At 36.2% G+C, this 17,027-nt stretch overlaps 1 protein-coding gene across 16 annotated transcripts in view; it reads left to right on the top strand.

Moving 5' to 3' along the window:
* Positions 1-17,027, top strand: part of CACNA1D (calcium voltage-gated channel subunit alpha1 D) — a 232,573-nt gene that overhangs the window by 160,240 nt on the left and 55,306 nt on the right. For 11 of the 16 annotated variants that reach the window (XM_026857471.1, XM_026857484.1, XM_026857480.1 and 8 more), the window contains exons 19-29: positions 199-343; positions 1,689-1,818; positions 4,654-4,713; positions 9,138-9,244; positions 10,344-10,431; positions 10,909-11,016; positions 11,187-11,239; positions 11,495-11,641; positions 13,097-13,298; positions 14,510-14,668; positions 15,734-15,844. In XM_026857471.1, the coding sequence (XP_026713272.1) occupies positions 199-343; positions 1,689-1,818; positions 4,654-4,713; positions 9,138-9,244; positions 10,344-10,431; positions 10,909-11,016; positions 11,187-11,239; positions 11,495-11,641; positions 13,097-13,298; positions 14,510-14,668; positions 15,734-15,844 (1,310 nt within the window). The remainder of the gene's footprint in view (positions 1-198; positions 344-1,688; positions 1,819-4,653; positions 4,714-9,137; positions 9,245-10,343; positions 10,432-10,908; positions 11,017-11,186; positions 11,240-11,494; positions 11,642-13,096; positions 13,299-14,509; positions 14,669-15,733; positions 15,845-17,027) is intronic. The other 5 variants (XM_026857486.1, XM_026857485.1, XM_026857483.1 and 2 more) reach the window with 1 other exon arrangement.

The following is a 17,027-nucleotide window of genomic DNA, read 5'->3' as shown; positions in this document are numbered from 1 at the left end:
TATGCACATAAACACGTATATAGTCTTGTGTCAACTTACGGAGATTCATAAATTGATTCATGGATTCTTAAAAAAACATGTTATCAATATGTATTCCCTATAAGCCATAAATATATTAATACAAGCCATGCTTTTATATTGTTATGAACAAAACCTCAATGTTTTTTATTTTATAGTAAAAAAGTATTTAATTTAAAGTAGGTGAAGATGAAGAAGAAGAGGAGGATGAACCAGAGGTACCAGCAGGCCCACGTCCCCGTAGAATATCAGAACTAAATATGAAGGAGAAGATAACACCAATTCCTGAAGGGAGTGCCTTCTTCATTTTCAGCAGCACTAATCCGTAAATATAACTTTGAAAAATACTGGTTTAGTCCATCAAGGTTTAGCAGTGGAGGAAACAGGCCTCCTTCCAGTGAGGTTAGGAATAGAACTCTACATATTAATTGGCTTTTGGGGGGAATTAGAATCTTTTGGCACTCACTCTAACTCCAGAGCATTTGCAATTGTACACTGATGAAGAAAGCAAGCTTCAGTAGTCAGTAAAAGTTGTTACTCATTGGATGGAAGTGAACAAGTGAACTCAATTCAGTTCCTATAGACTGAACATAGCTTTTACATTTATATGTTATTTGGTGTGGGAGAATGCCATCTTCTCAGTGGCAGACGTCATCACAATTAAGTTTAGAAGATGGTGTGATGATCAAGATACAGTGATTTGGGCTTGTATCTTATTCACTGCATGGGTTCGCTAAAGCTCATCAGCATTTTCAAACAAACTGGAAAGAGAGCTATTAAAACCTGTAATTTTAAGAACACATATGCTGAATGCAAAACCATTAAATTTGTTGAACAATGTCAAATTACTTTTGGCCTCAACTAATGCTATGTATTCCGAGGCCAAAATTGCTGTCTTGCTTAACTATGATACACTATACTCAAATCATCTACTTAATTACAGGAGAATAAATTTTCCCCAAGAACCTTCTGATTCTTCAGCAGAGTTTAGACAACTTCAGTGTTAGTCATTTATGAACTTGATCTTGCATTTTTGTGGATTTAATCCTGGACCTACTCTACCAAGGCGCTCAATAGCATTTGCAATAACCTTGGGCTCAGTGACTCTAAGCATATGTATGGTTCCACTTCATGTTATGTGACTGAAACTGGCAGCTTTGTAATCTTCAACACTCATGTGTAATTCTATAAGAAAATCTTCACAGGGGACTGATTTGGCTTGATTCTCTAAGTAGCACAATGAGATCTGCAGCTGAAGCCACATCTCACTATTTTTGACAGCTTTAATAAGGATCAGATCAAACTGGGGTTCTGAAATGACTTACTATCTAGCATTGGTCCTTTTGACATTGGCCTCTGTATGTGCCAAACAGTGGTACAAACACTGGAACTTGTAGTGACATTCATAACCCATTGAAAACCAGTAGGAGCTTGGACATCCTCTCTCAGATTCCTTCGATAAGTATATCTTCACTACAGGTGATTGGATTTTTGAATTTATTTACATTTTTAGAAATCAGAGGAATAGCTTCAGCATTTGTACTGCTTTTAGCTGCTGATGCTTGCTCTGTTCTGTCACTGTTGGCAGAGTATGAGAAAACATGTTGTATCTTAGCCATCTGCTGAATTCTCTTTGCACACATGGTATATTTTTTGTATCTCTTCTTCAGGATTCGTGTGGGATGCCACAGACTCATCAATCACCACATCTTTACCAATCTCATCCTTGTCTTTATCATGCTGAGCAGTGTTTCCCTAGCAGCAGAAGATCCAATTCGCAGCCACTCTTTCCGAAATAATGTAAGCCCTTCATTATTATGTCTGAAGATAAATATATCATGAGAGGATAACAATCCTTTGATACTAGTGCCTGGTTTTTAATTTTCAAGTTAAGAAACTTCCCTTTTCCTTTTTCAAGTCTTATGTTTATTTTTTCTTTGCTCTAAAAACCATAAATCTTTAAAGACAAGTAACTTTATTGATGGAACATCTTATGTATTAGAACCATTTATTATGTATATTATGTCTTTCTTTGTTAGCTATAAATATATCAGAATATAATATGATAAAGCTGAGCATAATCTTTATAATGGTCATATTTTTTAATCATTTTCAGCTGGTGTACCTGATAAGCTATTCCTGGTTTCTTCTTAGTGCCTCTTAGTGTTTGACACTGATTTAAAAATGCCAGTTAAAATTGCCATTGTTTATGACATGTTGGGAATAGACTCTGACCTCTCTTCTCCTTCATTGACTGTATTGTATGGTCTTGGGAAACTCAGAGTATCACTCTGTTAATGAGTATGTGCATTCATAAGGATTTTACCTCTTCTTTCAAAGAAGCTAATATGGCCACAGTAATGAGTTTGAATACCACCACACCGGACCTGAAGATCCTCGGATCTTCATTAGCTATATCAGAAACTAAAGATCCTCGGATCCTGATTAGCCATATCAGAAACTAAACAAGTTTCCCTTTTTTCTAAACTCATGCATAAGATGAGGATTAGACCATGCCCAGCTCTTGCCTTGATTCAGAGCCAAATGCCATTTCAACCTATATACAAACGCAAAAATTTTGCAGTGTTTCCGCATCCTTTTTTAGATACACTTGTACAAACAAAATATTTGTAAGAATATTAATTTCAGAAAGTCTCTATTATTCAATAAAACTGTAGTTGATATGGTGAGTAAACATCCGTGGTCTCTGAAAACAAATTTCTGAATCCCTAATTTTAATTTCTTAATGTAGTAAAAGAATTGCCTTTTACTCAAATGCACAATTATTAGACAGAGAAACAAAACCAAATTCACTCGTGACCACTAATGTTTGTCTTAACATTTGTTGCACTTGTATTAGTGATGAAGCAAGCCTCTCATGTTATTGTGAGTTGTGCATGCTTTAGATTAGGTATGCAGTAGCTGAGACGATGCAATTTGGTAATAGTCTGGGGGGACTTTTGGGATACTTTGACAGAAGTTCTAGGCCTTTTCTGTCTTAGATATAAATTGGTCTGTAGAGATTACTATGGAGTTAGAGAAACTCTTCCACCTCTTACAGGAAAGATGGGCCTACTAGGTTAGCAGAGGTTGTATTCCTCTACTTCTTGCCAGTGTAGATGCAGCCTCTGAAAGTCTGCTTTTGGCTGTTGACATTCTCTGAACACTTTTTCAGTAACATTAGTAAAACCCAAAAAGCTAAAACTTTCTTCAAAGGTAAAAAGAGGTCAAAGCACAAAGACACTGAACATGTAGTATTCAGTAGAGCTGTATGCTTCCCATATCTATAAAACTGTACAAGTGCAATCTTTTAAATCACACTAATGGATATGAAAAAAAGATCTGGTGAGGAATACTGAAATTATTATTGTAAAAATGGTTTGAAGGGCTGATAATTCTTTTTGTAACTGGAAGAGTACTAGGAAAATGTAACTGGAAAGTGGTGGTAACTGAAAGGATTCTTCCTGTTTGGGACACAGACAGATAAAATGTGTGAGGAATTTCAAGAAGGCATTGCCCCCTTGTTTTAAATATCCACATATGCACCAGACCTGCATATTTTTCTTGTTACTATCTTGAATGATCATGTTCCTTCAACCAGCCAGCTCGACAAGTAAATGAAAGTTTACAAACTGGAATGCCTTTAAATATTTTCTTTTAACTCTAGAATAAATTCTTTACTGATTAATCTTTGTTGAATGGCTTTAATATTTACCTATTTTTTCAGCCACGGCAGGGGACAGAAGGATATGATCTTCAACTGAACATGGGGAAAAAAAATAATTTCTTTTATATGATCTAATAGGAATACTTTGTGTGTTGTCTCTTTATTTTGTTTCTCCTTCCCATTTTATTAGCTGCTAAACTGCAAGCAACATGTTTCTGTGCACAACTGTTTGCTAGTTGGATTGCTAGATCCTTGAAACTAAACTAGTATCCTACTGAAGTGCATGTAGATTGTAGTTAGGTACTAGTGATATGGCCACCTTGAAAGGGTGAAATCTGGTTGTACTAAAATATGTATGGCAGTGTTTCTGCCGACAGCAGTGAGGTCAATATCAATCCACAATCTTTTTAGAAGTTTGCATATCACTATGCCACTGTTGTGGATCCTTTTAAATTTCCTACAAATAAATCATTGCTGAATCTTCCAAGTTCAAGAAAAAAGAATTGTAGTGCTGATTTTAAGTAATTTAGTTGTTAATTTGTTTTGTGATGCTCTATCCCAGTCTATAGAGGAACATATAATGTAGCAGAATGTAGAATGATGTGCAGTCTAGAAGCATTCATGAAGAGGGAGGTTTATGCAATACTTTGGTTAAAAAATAAAAAAGACATTATTAATAGTGATTTATTCTTTGTCTGAGATTCTGTATCTCTGCTAAAAGCTGAAGAACGTACCTGTGAAAGCTGATAGAGGAAAGTCTGAACTGAAAGAAAGTGTTGCTTATTGGGTGCTGTTGGTTCTTCAGGGGTGAAATCTAATATCTTAGCACAGTGGCATTTTAAACTACTTTGTCTACATTCCCCATCTACCTTCTTAGATTAATTCAGGTGGTGTTGTGCATGTGGTCTAAATTGTAAAAAATTATTAATAGATGGATTTCTTACTGTGGCACATATTATACCTTGCAGATACTTGGTTACTTTGACTATGCTTTCACAGCCATCTTTACTGTTGAAATCCTGTTAAAGGTAATGCATTGTTAATTGATCCTTGTTAGCTCAAAAGCAGCTTTAGCAATAATGTTTGTAACTTTTTGTTTACCTTCCAGATCCTAGGGTATGCAGATTATGTCTTCACTAGTATGTTTACATTTGAGATCATTTTGAAGGTAACAGGTTTTTAAAGGAAGTTTGTTTAAAAGGATTTTCCTTGTGTGTCACCTGCCAAGAAAAGGCACTTGAAGTGTTCTTCGCCTTTTCTCTAAATGATCAAAGCTAAACTCTTTTTAAACCAGAGGATTTTTTTTTATTTGACAGCTCCTCATAGTTTTGATTGGCTATTTTTTACCATTGGGTGCATGAAGAAGCTGATTTTTTATCATTACATCAATTTTTTACCCTTTTTAAACTTACAGTTGTCAGAAAAGGGAAAAATAATTCACTACGCTTGAGCTTTTCCTTCTCCTTGCTCTGGCATTTCCAAAAGAGATAATCAGTCTTTTAAGGAGGGAGCATGTAATTTCTCATTTCTCTTGCTGAACTATATTCACAGAGCTAAAATAGTAGATAACTATTTTCTTGCAATAGGACTTGCAAGATATTTTGCATTTATCTATATACTAAGATACTTTGCATTTATCTTGGGCATACATTTAAATACACAGAAAGGCATAAATATGCTTCCTTAAATGTATTACCCATGCATGAGTCAAAAATTGGCATTTTAATGTATAGTTTGTGTACTGATTATTAAGCATATCCATTGGGGTTACTCTGCTTTTAGATGTATGAGTGTTACTCTGGCAAAGAAGCCATATAACTGAGGATTAGGTTCACATGTAAGAAAATGCTCAACAGAGAAATCAAAATTTTTTGTTGATATTTTCAAAATTTTTTTCAGAGATTTAAACGATTCCTGAAAGTTTCATGCTGTGCATATTCACCATGAGTTTTTGGTCGAGTAACCCTGATCTGTGAATTTAAGAATTTCTGGTACACTAAGAATCTGTACATAAACTTTGCATTTCCAGTTGAGAATTAAGCTTAACAAAAATCTCTTCTCCCAGCTTTTGCTCACATTGCTGTGCATACTCTCCACAATGCAATTTGAATAATAGTAATTGATGCAATATTTGGGCTGTTTACAAGATAAGCTGTACTGTAAGAAGTGGATTATTTTTATGCTTGTGAATATTCTCCCAGACTTAAGTTTATCCCCTTATTTCTCATTCTCAATAGTGAGGAGCTTGCTATAGAATTGATGAATCTTGTAATATTTGTGGCATTCTAAAATAAATATCCAGGTTTTTTGCTGCTAGAGAAAGGCCAGACTAAAGGAAAGAATAAAGCACTGAAAAGAACTGTAGCATTAGATCGAACTAGATCCCAACTCTGAATTTGAGAAGCCATACAAAATATGTTACCACCATTTCTGTGGCAGAAGAGAGTCAGTAAACTTCCACATGCTCTGAGCAGAAGGTTGTATAGCTCCTTCAGTTCCAATTCTGTTTCTCTAGGAGACAGAGGAATTATAAAGCATGGCATAAAGAGGAATAACTGGGCATGTTAAGAAAAGCAACATTCCTACTGTTAAGAAAAGCAAAAGATTCTGACAATGAGCGACTCAAGAAAAGGAAGTAGGAGGCTCTAGAATTTGGGCTACTGAAATTTGGCATATTACAAGAAACAAGAAGCCCATCATAGCCAAAAATACCAATGCTTCTGACTCCACTTTCTCCAGGAAGCTCTGCTGTGCAGTGCACTCACACGTATTTATAAAGGAAAATAAATTGTACTATAAAAAATGTAACAGACAAGAACAACATGACACACGTATGTATACAGTGCCTGCTTTACTAACATGTCTCAGAGACTGGCTGTGCTTGCTTATGGCTGGAGTCCTTCATGTCTTCTGTGCTGGGTTTTGCGCTGTGCTTTCCACAGTATCCGAGTCATACAGAAGCTGATGTGTTCTGCAATGAGAGGATTCAAGACTAGACCTGCAGTAACAACAGCATTCCTTAACTTTCAGGCAAAAAGTATATGAAACTGAAATTAGGATAATTAGAGTCAGTACTATCAACTGCAGTGAAGAAACTCGTAAATGTCCAAAGCCCAAGCATTAAAACAGAATAACTCTCAGCATGTGGGGAGTCTCTGTGCCCAATCTGATTGACTACTCTGCAGACATGAGGATTTCCACATTATGTGGTGTTGAGTATATGAATGAGGATATGAATAATAGAAAAGGTGCAACATCAGTGTAAAGCATTTAAGAATTCTCTTACGTAATCCCTACATGGCACTGAAATCCAGTTTACCATCCTGTTCGCAGCACCTGGGAAACATGAAAACATCAGAGCAAAGGTCAGGTTAGGGCCTGGTGCTTTTAACCTTGCCCCAGCAGTGCTAATCCCACAGCATTTAAATCAGCCCCCACTGGTGTGGAGTTACAGGTGGGAGGAAAGGAGCAGCACAGGTGGTGCCCCAGGCACTCACCTCAGGGAGTGTCCTGCAGCATCTGCTCCACTGGAGGCTGTGTGACAGGGCTCACCACCTCAAATCCACTCTAGGCTTTGCTTTGGTCTTGATTGTGCAAAGGATAGAATGATTTACAATAGAGTTTTAGTCAAATGCTTCAGCTGGGATTTGTAGTGATTGAAATATGAATCTCCATATAAAGATGGGGAAATGTGTTCTTCGCCTGTATTTTTAGGTCAGTGTATCTTTTGTGGGAGTCTTTACATGAAACTTGGTGTGCTGCTGACTGGTAACATACTACAGTGTAGATGAGTATTTGTAGGTTGATATAAGTTGATATTCAGGGTTATTTTAGTGTTCAACTCCCACTGTTTTTAATGAGTTTAGCCATACTCTAAGTGAAAAGAGCTAGGAATTTATTTGAAAGTTTATAATATAACTGTATTATATCTCTTAAGTCATGGCATAGGTTAAAGCTTTAGGATTTTTATTTTTCTAGTTTGGAGGAACATTTAGTATTTTGATCACAACAAAAGAAAATTTAGCATGAGATTAAGGATAAAAGAGCTTTTAAGAAAAATGTGTCTTTTGTAGTTTGCATTCCTTTCCAGATACATATCTCTCACTGACACTGATGGGTTTTCATGCAAAAGGCCTGCAAATTTATGCACGTGAGTAGTGAAACAGTAGACTGAGATGCCCATTGACAGTAGCTCTGTTCTATATCGTGGAACAGTCTTGAAAGATGTAATAGTCTGCTGCAAGAGGAAATGAAATAAAATCTTTTTACTCCATCTTGAAGAACAGAACAGAGTAGAAAGTAATAGGTTTAAAACCAGTATCAGATGTTTTCTGGCTGGCATTGAGTTTTATCTGTGGAAAACAACGAGTAGCTGAGAGTACTCAGGTCTTTTTAAGAGGACCTTAAGGCTGAGGAAATTAGAATCTAGGTGCCTGAACTGACTACTAGGTATTTTTCAAAGGTATTCTTATTTTAATTTCAAGTTTTTAGTTCCAGTGTTTCAGTCTTAATCCATAACTATGAAAAAAAACCCATGCAAAATTCTACTCAAGTGCAGATTCTGTGCTTCTAATGACTTGACTGGATTCCTCTGTGCATTTCTTAACTGGTACTTACTTACTGTTATGATAAGGGTCTAATTCATAGATTTAGGAGCCAAATTCAGCTTTGTGATACCTGAGAACATCTGCCCAGATTGCAGCCATAATTAATAGAGTCTCTGTCACTGGCTTCCAATGAAACATGCAAATGATGCATGCAAGTTCCTTCACAAGGTACCCTTTGTGTGCTTTTCTCATCTTAATCTAGGTACAGAATGAAAAAAATGAAGAGAAAGTCCAGTAGGAAGAGTAATGTTTGATATTCCCCACAGACCAGCAAAACTTGGGGACCCTTGTCCACACAGAATACAGAACTGTCTATGGGTTGGTTGTTGCAGGTTGTTCCAAGATAACCTCTCATGATCCTGTGAGCCAAAGGCAAATAGCAGTGTAATGCTGCCTTATGACAGCTGGTTCTGTACCAGATTTGACACTCAGGTTTTTGCAGTACATTTTCAGCTCCTTCAATTCTCAAGATAGTAGGAATCATTAGGAGTCAGGATCTGTACTTTACAGTTTAGTAAGCATGAAAATTTAATGGTTCTTGTCATTTTTCTAACAAAGGCCAAATCAATTCAGTGTAATCACAGCCTAATCAGTTCTTACACAAAATATACCATTTGTTGACATCGGAACAATTAACACATTTGCTGGTGTTGGTTGAGAAGAGTTTTTGATTTAAATGAAAGATTTAATGTACGTAGTGGGATTGTTTTATATCTCATTTGCTTTTAGAAAGTGAGATAATGTTGTATGCATTCACACTCTTAGGCAAGTGTCTTGTAAACAGCCTAAATGTGAATTTGAATAAATTGAAATATCGACTAAACATGTAACAATTCTATTTTTAGATGACAGCTTTTGGAGCATTCCTTCATAAAGGGTCCTTCTGCAGGAATTATTTTAATTTGCTGGATTTGCTGGTTGTGGGTGTTTCTCTGGTATCATTTGGTATTCAGTAAGTACTATACTTATAATGTGAACGATTTATTTTTACTTTGGGTTTTATACTGAAATCAGTGTCTCAGCTTCTTTTGTTCCTCCCGTTGTGTGTGGGTGCGCAGTATCAGTAGTCAGGGCGGGGACTGGCAACAGGTAGTGCTTTATATGGAGAGTGTTGTAACTCATTGCTAATACGGGTTGGAAACAAGTTACTACTTCCCACTATTGCCAACAGAATAAGGAAGAGTACCATGACACTACATTGTGTAGCAAGTAATTCCTGGAGCTTGAGGAGGCTTATAGACGCTCTTTTGTGCTTTTGACACATCTACAGTCTAGTTCTACGAGCTTGCTCTTTCAGCATTGACCTGCTGGGATATGTAACTTCGCAGTATTTGAAAGGGAGAGAACTTGTACCTTAATCGGGACTGTAAGTGGGTAGTGAAGAGATTTTTTTTGCTTTGTTTGTATTAGGCTACACATAATAAAAGAGTCTGAAGATACTGATTCACCGAGCAGTTGTGGCTCATTTAAAATCATCTGTGAAACAGTTAGTGACTTAGAGCAAGGGCTGGGTGTGAATCAACTGCTTCCCACTTTGTGTTCTGCTTGTACTAGTATACCTATTACACAAGCTTTCAGTTTCACAGTATGTTCTTTAAGAGGCTGTCTGCTATTATTTCCTCAAAATGCAAAGAGAACAAAAACAAAGAGAATGTGAGTCATCTGAGATCTTTTCTTCTCCAGCTGGCTGGAAATTAAGGTATTCATTGATTTACAGGACTTACACAGTGTCTTTGAAAGAGCTTGTCAACACTGAAAAATACCTTGAGGACTGTTCTGCTCCTGATTAAACTTAACTGCATTATAGTGTCAGACAAGCTTCTGAGCTGTTAATTCCAAGTTGCTCCAGAAATCAAACTAATTCTTATGGTGTTTGAGATTGATACTATTTTCTAATATTAATAAAGGATCAATGAAGAAATACTTTTAAAAATCTTATGTATATGTATCTTCAGACTTTTCTGAAATTTCATATATAAGTATGTTGCAAAAACATTGTAATAAAATCAGTTACCTTAAAAGTAACAGAATAACTTTTTTTTTTCCCCTAGATCAAGTGCTATCTCAGTTGTGAAGATCCTCAGAGTTTTAAGAGTCTTGAGGCCTCTAAGGGCAATAAACAGAGCGAAAGGACTTAAGGTGTTTATTTTTATTTTTTAAGTTGTATTTTTGTTGGCCTGATTCTTCAGTCCTGCCTCAGGTTACAAATTATTGTTTAAAAAAATTGCCTAGAGAAATTCACAGGGCAAAGACATATGCCAGTTCCTGATTCTTAATTTTAATGTGGAGGAAAACCAATGCCACGAAGAACACATTTTGACTGTAATACTTGCTGTGAACTGACATGTCAGAGCAGTATTTTAGTTGCTTTTTCATAGTGCTTATGTAAATTTTAGTCAGTTGATGGTGATGGGTCTGTAAAAACAAACAGAGACATATTTAGAAAACAGGTTTAATTATGGTAGTAGGTGTAATACTTACAATACAAAAATAGTAATTTTAAAAAGTAATCTGAGTGTGATAAAATAGACTTGGACAGTATGTATCCTGTGATACGAAGTAACAAGTTGTATTAAAATACTTTTTTTCTTTCTTTCTTTCTTTCTTTCTTTCCAGCATGTTGTTCAATGTGTCTTTGTGGCTATTAGAACTATTGGTAATATCATGATTGTTACAACTCTGCTGCAGTTCATGTTTGCTTGTATTGGAGTGCAGCTGTTCAAGGTAAGTAGACGCTTTCAAAATTTACACTGCATCAGGGAAAGCAAAGCTGAGCTGAATTCTTGGTGGCTCGCTGCTAGAACTGGGTTGGTCCCATTCTGAACCAATCATAGTATCAATGTGTTTATTTTGCATATTCTGTGTTTTGTCACTGCTCTTTGTTTTATATGTAGGGAAAATTCTACAGGTGCACCGATGAGGCAAAACAGAATCCTGAGGAATGCCGGTGAGAACATCTTTGATCTAAGAATGCGACACATTACATTCTGAATAATTTAAACTGTAACAGATATGGGCAGGCATGTGTCAGGCCATTTAGGTTTGTGTAAATTGGAATGATCATCTTAAATCCACCAGAAAACACGGGTGAGCAAGGAAATAAAACAAGCTTAAGGAAGGAGTAAACTGTTTGAATAAAGCATCAAGTAACTCTGAGGCTAATTAAATATTTCACTAATGACAGTTTTTTTCTTTCCTACAGAGGAATATACATTGTATATAAAGATGGAGATGTTGATAATCCAATGGTCAAAGAGAGGGTCTGGCAAAATAGTGATTTCAACTTCGATAATGTTCTCTCTGCTATGATGGCCCTTTTTACAGTATCCACTTTTGAAGGCTGGCCAGCGTGAGTGAATTCTCAATGTTTTCACAGCATTGTTAAGACAGTTACATTTTCCAGAACAGTTCTCATTTACCAGGCATTTCTGGGCAACAAAGCAGTCTTAAGAAGATGATACAAAAACTTATTAATGGAGGAAGCAAAACAACGTACTATCCTTCTGAATCTGTGTACTTTTCCTGTATTTCTTCATTCACCTGTATCTGTAAAGGGCAAACTTCTTTTATGTTGTTTGATTCCTAATCTTTCAGCTACTTTTGCTATAATGGAAGTAAGAGTAATCCGTTTATATGTTTATCCATCAATGCCCATTAATTAATACTAATAAGAAAGATTTGAGTAAAACTTCTACTAAAAAAATCAGGCAGTAGTACACTGCATAGAGAAATCCAGAAAGAACAAACTAACACTCATTTCCCTAAATCGGAAAAGTCTTAGAGGATCGCTTTGTGTGGAGGGAAAAAAAGAAACAACAAACAACCATCTGGTCGTTACCTTGATTCTTTTGGAAAAAAGCATGTAACATTTCCCCCAGCAGCGCTACAGGCCTGGGGAGAAGTGGCTGGAGAGCTGCCAGTCAGAGAGGGACCTGGGGGGGTTGATTGACAGCCGGCTGAACAGGAGCCAGCAGTGTGCTCAGGTGGCCAATAAGGCCAATGGCATCCTGGCTTGTGTCAGCAATAGCGTGGCCAGCAGGGACAGGGAAGGGATCTTGCCCCTGTACTTGGCGCTGGTGGGGCTGCACCTTGATTCCTGTGTTCAGTTTTGGGCCCCTCACTACACAAAGGACATAGAGTTACTCGAACGTGTCCAGAGAAGGGCAACAAAGCTGGTGCAGGGTCTGGAACACATGTCCTATGAGGAGCGGCTGAGGTAACTGGGGTTGTTTAGTCTGGAGAAGAGGCTGAGGGGAGACCTCATCGCCCTCTACAGCTACCTGAAAGGAAGCTGCAGAGAGCTGGGGATGAGCCTCTTTAGCCTAGTAGAAAGCGACAGGACAAGAGGGAATGGCCTCAAGTTGCGCCAGGGAAAGTTCAGACTAGGTATTAGGAAGCATTTCTTTACAGAACAGGTTGTTAGGTGTTGGAATGGGCTGCCCAGGGAGGTGGTGGAGTCCCCGTCCCTGGAGGTGTTCAAGAGTAGGGTCGATTTAGAGCTTAAGGATATGCTGTAGGTGGGAACTGTGCTAGGCGAACGGTTGGACTAGATGATCTCCAGGGTCCTTTCCAACCTAGATGATTCTGTGATTGTGTGGTGTGATTCTTTTGGTTTTGATATGCTTGTAGGCACTGTCAGTAACTAGAAAAATATTATAATACACAGATAACAATATAATAAAAATAAAAATGAAAAGATAACAATATAAGCAGACCATTTCTGAAACTTGTCCTCCAAGTCTGCATATTTTACCTCTTTTGTCATTTTAATGCTAATAAAAATAAAATTCTGTTTGTTTTTCAGACTGCTATACAAAGCTATTGATTCAAATGGCGAGAATGTAGGACCTGTATACAACTATAGAGTGGAGATCTCCATTTTCTTCATCATCTATATCATCATTATTGCTTTCTTTATGATGAACATATTTGTTGGTTTTGTGATTGTTACATTCCAAGAACAGGGAGAGCAAGAGTATAAGAACTGTGAGCTGGACAAAAATCAGGTTAAAATAAATAATAAACTCTTAACTTCTGAAAGTATCCTTTTTTATTTATGCATAAAGAGCTTCCTTTCTGCTTTGGGTCAGAAGAGGGCACCAAACACATGTCTTGGTAAAACATGGAAGTCATAAATGCTATCAACTGGTTTTCAGGTCATTGTGTGTTCTTCTTCCCATAAGCCCAACATATCAGTCTTTTTGTTGTGAAAGGTATTACATTAAGCTTGTTAGCTTCATAGTGTCTCACTTGTTGGTCACATTAAGAAGAATAGAGCACTTGCCAGCTTATCCATAGGCAGAAGTAGGTTTTACAATAAATAAGAACAGGAAAATAAATTTTGTGTTCTGAACAGTCTGAAAGTGTTTAAAGTGAAAGTGTTTGAAGTGTTCTACTCTATTTTTTTTGACCCTCCCTTTCCCTCTTTATTTAGAAGTTCATGGGGGATATTTTAAAAAGCTGTGCCCTTTTACTGTTTAATCCTTTGACTAAGAAACTCATCAGTCACCAGTCATGATTTCTCAGTTACTCTTGTCTGACTGTAACACACCTCCACAAAATTAAGTATGAAACATTAGCCAGCATTCATTCTGCATTTTGTGCCATATCAGTCAGCTTTTATAAGCATTCTTCAAAAGACAAGTGGAAGGCCCAGTGTACATGAAGATTTCAGGCACTAACAGGTTAGGGAGTTGAATCCATGATGTTACTATGTATGTGACATGATCTTGCCAGGCAAATTAACTGAACTATAAGGAATAACACTTCCTCAGCATTTGTTTTAATGACTCTAGGATTTTATGTTATGCAGTTACACTGGTGGCTGAAAACTTAGTAAAGACAGAGTGTGACTTGTAGATGAATTAATAGTCATGCTATATACTGTACATATACATACAGTCTACAGCATACTACTGTATACTACTACACTGTATAAAGGTGAAACACTTCAGAACTTCCATGAGTATTATTTGGGTCTTTGTATGTGGCTGAGTAGTATGTATGATTAGATACAGTTGTAAATAACCAAGTGAGGATTGGTAAGGTACTTGATTATAATGCTTTACTAACATTTAATCACAAAACCCCCTACATCAAGTAGATAGTCTGCCTGTTTTTAAGGCTTATATTTAATTATTTCCACTTATTGATTATATTATCAGTTGATTAACTGTTAGATATAGTCTGACAATTTTTGATGTATTTGCTTTTACAGCGTCAGTGTGTAGAATATGCCTTGAAGGCACGTCCTCTTCGTAGATATATTCCAAAAAATCCTTACCAGTACAAGTTCTGGTATGTGGTGAATTCTACTGGATTTGAATACATCATGTTTGTCCTCATCATGCTGAACACACTTTGCTTGGCTATGCAGGTAGGAAACCCGAAGCTCTTTTGAAACTGTTGGCATATATTGCAGGGGAGGATATGAGTGAGATAATGCCTTTAATTTATGGCAGCCTGCATTTTTTTAATGAATTGAAATTTTTTTAAAAGCACCTCTGATCACTCTTCTGTGACATCTTCTAGTCTGTTCATCAGTTCTCTGAAGTAAAATTGTTTAAAACAGCTTGATGTTAATAAAGATCTTCTTAATCTAATCAAGCACATTGAGCTTTATTTTGTACCTTTAGTGTAATGTAATTTATAAGTGTGTATTCCCAAGATTATTCATGTGCAAGAAAATCTGAAAAGTCTAATTTTGTTAGGCAACGTTTCTCTCAACCCCTTACATTCTTTTATCTAATATAGTCTTTTATGCAGTGCCTTTAAGCAATTACTTCACCTCTGTGTAGTTTACTTGTTCTGTGTTCATTTTGTGTATGCACTACTTCGTATTTGGTCAGATTGGACTAGATGATCTTTAAAGGTCCCATCCAACCCAAACCCATACCTTTCTATCATATTTCTATCATCTGTGTCTTTATCTTCTTTAGAAGTTAAAAAACTTAATATACAGAGCAACTCTAGTTTTGTGTGTTAATGCAAAACTCATTTAAACATGTTTTCATGTGTGTATTTTTGCATGGTTTTACTTTTTCTACATTCTGCAGGCAGTTCTTTGCCACCTACATCTCTTATCTACTTTCCAAAGTTGTGTCTTTCTTTACCATAGTATTTCAGATCTTGATAAGAAAAATAATACTCCTTTTTTTGAGGAGACGGTTTTCCTCTCAAAGCCATCTCTCTGGAGATTCCCTTAGGTCCAGAGGAATGACAGTTTTTGTTCCACTCAGGGATTAAACAGAATAGATTTAAACAACTCCATTCATAACCAGAGATATTCAGCTAGTCTTGTATGTCTGTAGGTGTGCATCATAAATACTGCTAGAAAATATTTTCCTTTGCTGAATTTTGCCAACTTTGTCTTAGGCTGCCTTACTTTCAGTTAATATTTTAAAGCCTTTACTTTTAAAAGTATTTTATTTTTCATTCACAGCACTATGGACAGTCTAAGCTCTTTAATGATGCAATGGACATTATGAATATGGTTTTCACAGGAGTTTTCACTGTTGAAATGGTTTTGAAACTGATTGCATTCAAACCCAAGGTAAGTTTTAGATATGATTTAATTAGGTCATCACCACAGGAATTAAGTGTAACGTAAGTTTCACACTAGCTATATATTATTCAAAGAACAAAAAGAACCTGTGTTTCCCACATTTATTTGTCAGTGAAATCATAATGGAAATGTCAGTCTGATAATATGTATATATGTAACTCCAGGAAATGAAATGCAGATATCAGAAAAAATATTACAAGGTGGTGGTTGAGATGTGAAATATTTTGAGGTAATGAATATGTCCCTTTATAAATCAGAAAAATAATTTCTTGTTAAAAGCATTACCACTTCTCATTAATTTAGTGTAAATTCGTAACTTTACGTTAAATTAACCACCAGTAAATACCTGTATGTTATATTATACTGCTATTCTAAAATGCAAAATTACTTGTTTGCTTTGTAAAATATAGGCAACTACTACAAACCTACACAGAAATAAACTGCTTATTCAATAGCCTTTTTAGATTTTTAAGTTTTCAGTTATATATACATACTGTTCGGTGGAGGGCCCCACAGTGAATAGTTGATTCTTTGCCTTAAAGGGACACTGTCAAAATGAATAATGCAGACACATTTTCAAAAATAGACATCCAAGAGAAACTGATAACTTTAATTGTTAATTGGGAAAAAAAAAAAAAAAAGATTAAATGAGATTGTGACAATTAATGCAGTCTTTTTGTTCAGTTCTCATACTGCATTTATGACAGTACAAAAGTTAATGATGAAAAACTAAACTAAATTTTGTTTTCAGTACAATGAAATCAATGTTTATTCTGGGCTTATATCTCTGTAAGTAAGTAAAATTGGGTCACTCACTCTACATGGAATTTGAAAAAAGCCAGACATGCTATTTGAAGTTTACTGATTTCACCATCTAAGGCTGGTATTTTTCATTTTCCATTGCCCTTCTTTAAAAGTAAACACGATATCTGCATCTGTAATTTGCTATGAACGTTTGGCTATGGCCCTTCGTTGATGCTAAGTAGCATATTGGATGACTGTAGGTTGTGTGGGCAATCTTCTTCTTGTTTTAAACAACTAGCTCTCATGGCAATGTTGTCATGGCTGCCCAGAGCTCAGCGTGGAGTAGATGTATAAATACTTTCCAACTTTTCAGAACTATTTATTCAGCTTGCGTTTAGTCATGAGCTTGGCTGTGGAGCCTGAGCTA

This window comes from Athene cunicularia, assembly GCF_003259725.1.
Source record: "Athene cunicularia isolate RWA chromosome 12 unlocalized genomic scaffold, athCun1 chr12_part1, whole genome shotgun sequence".
Lineage (NCBI taxonomy): Eukaryota > Metazoa > Chordata > Aves > Strigiformes > Strigidae > Athene > Athene cunicularia.
This window is presented reverse-complemented; position numbering and strand designations above follow the sequence as displayed.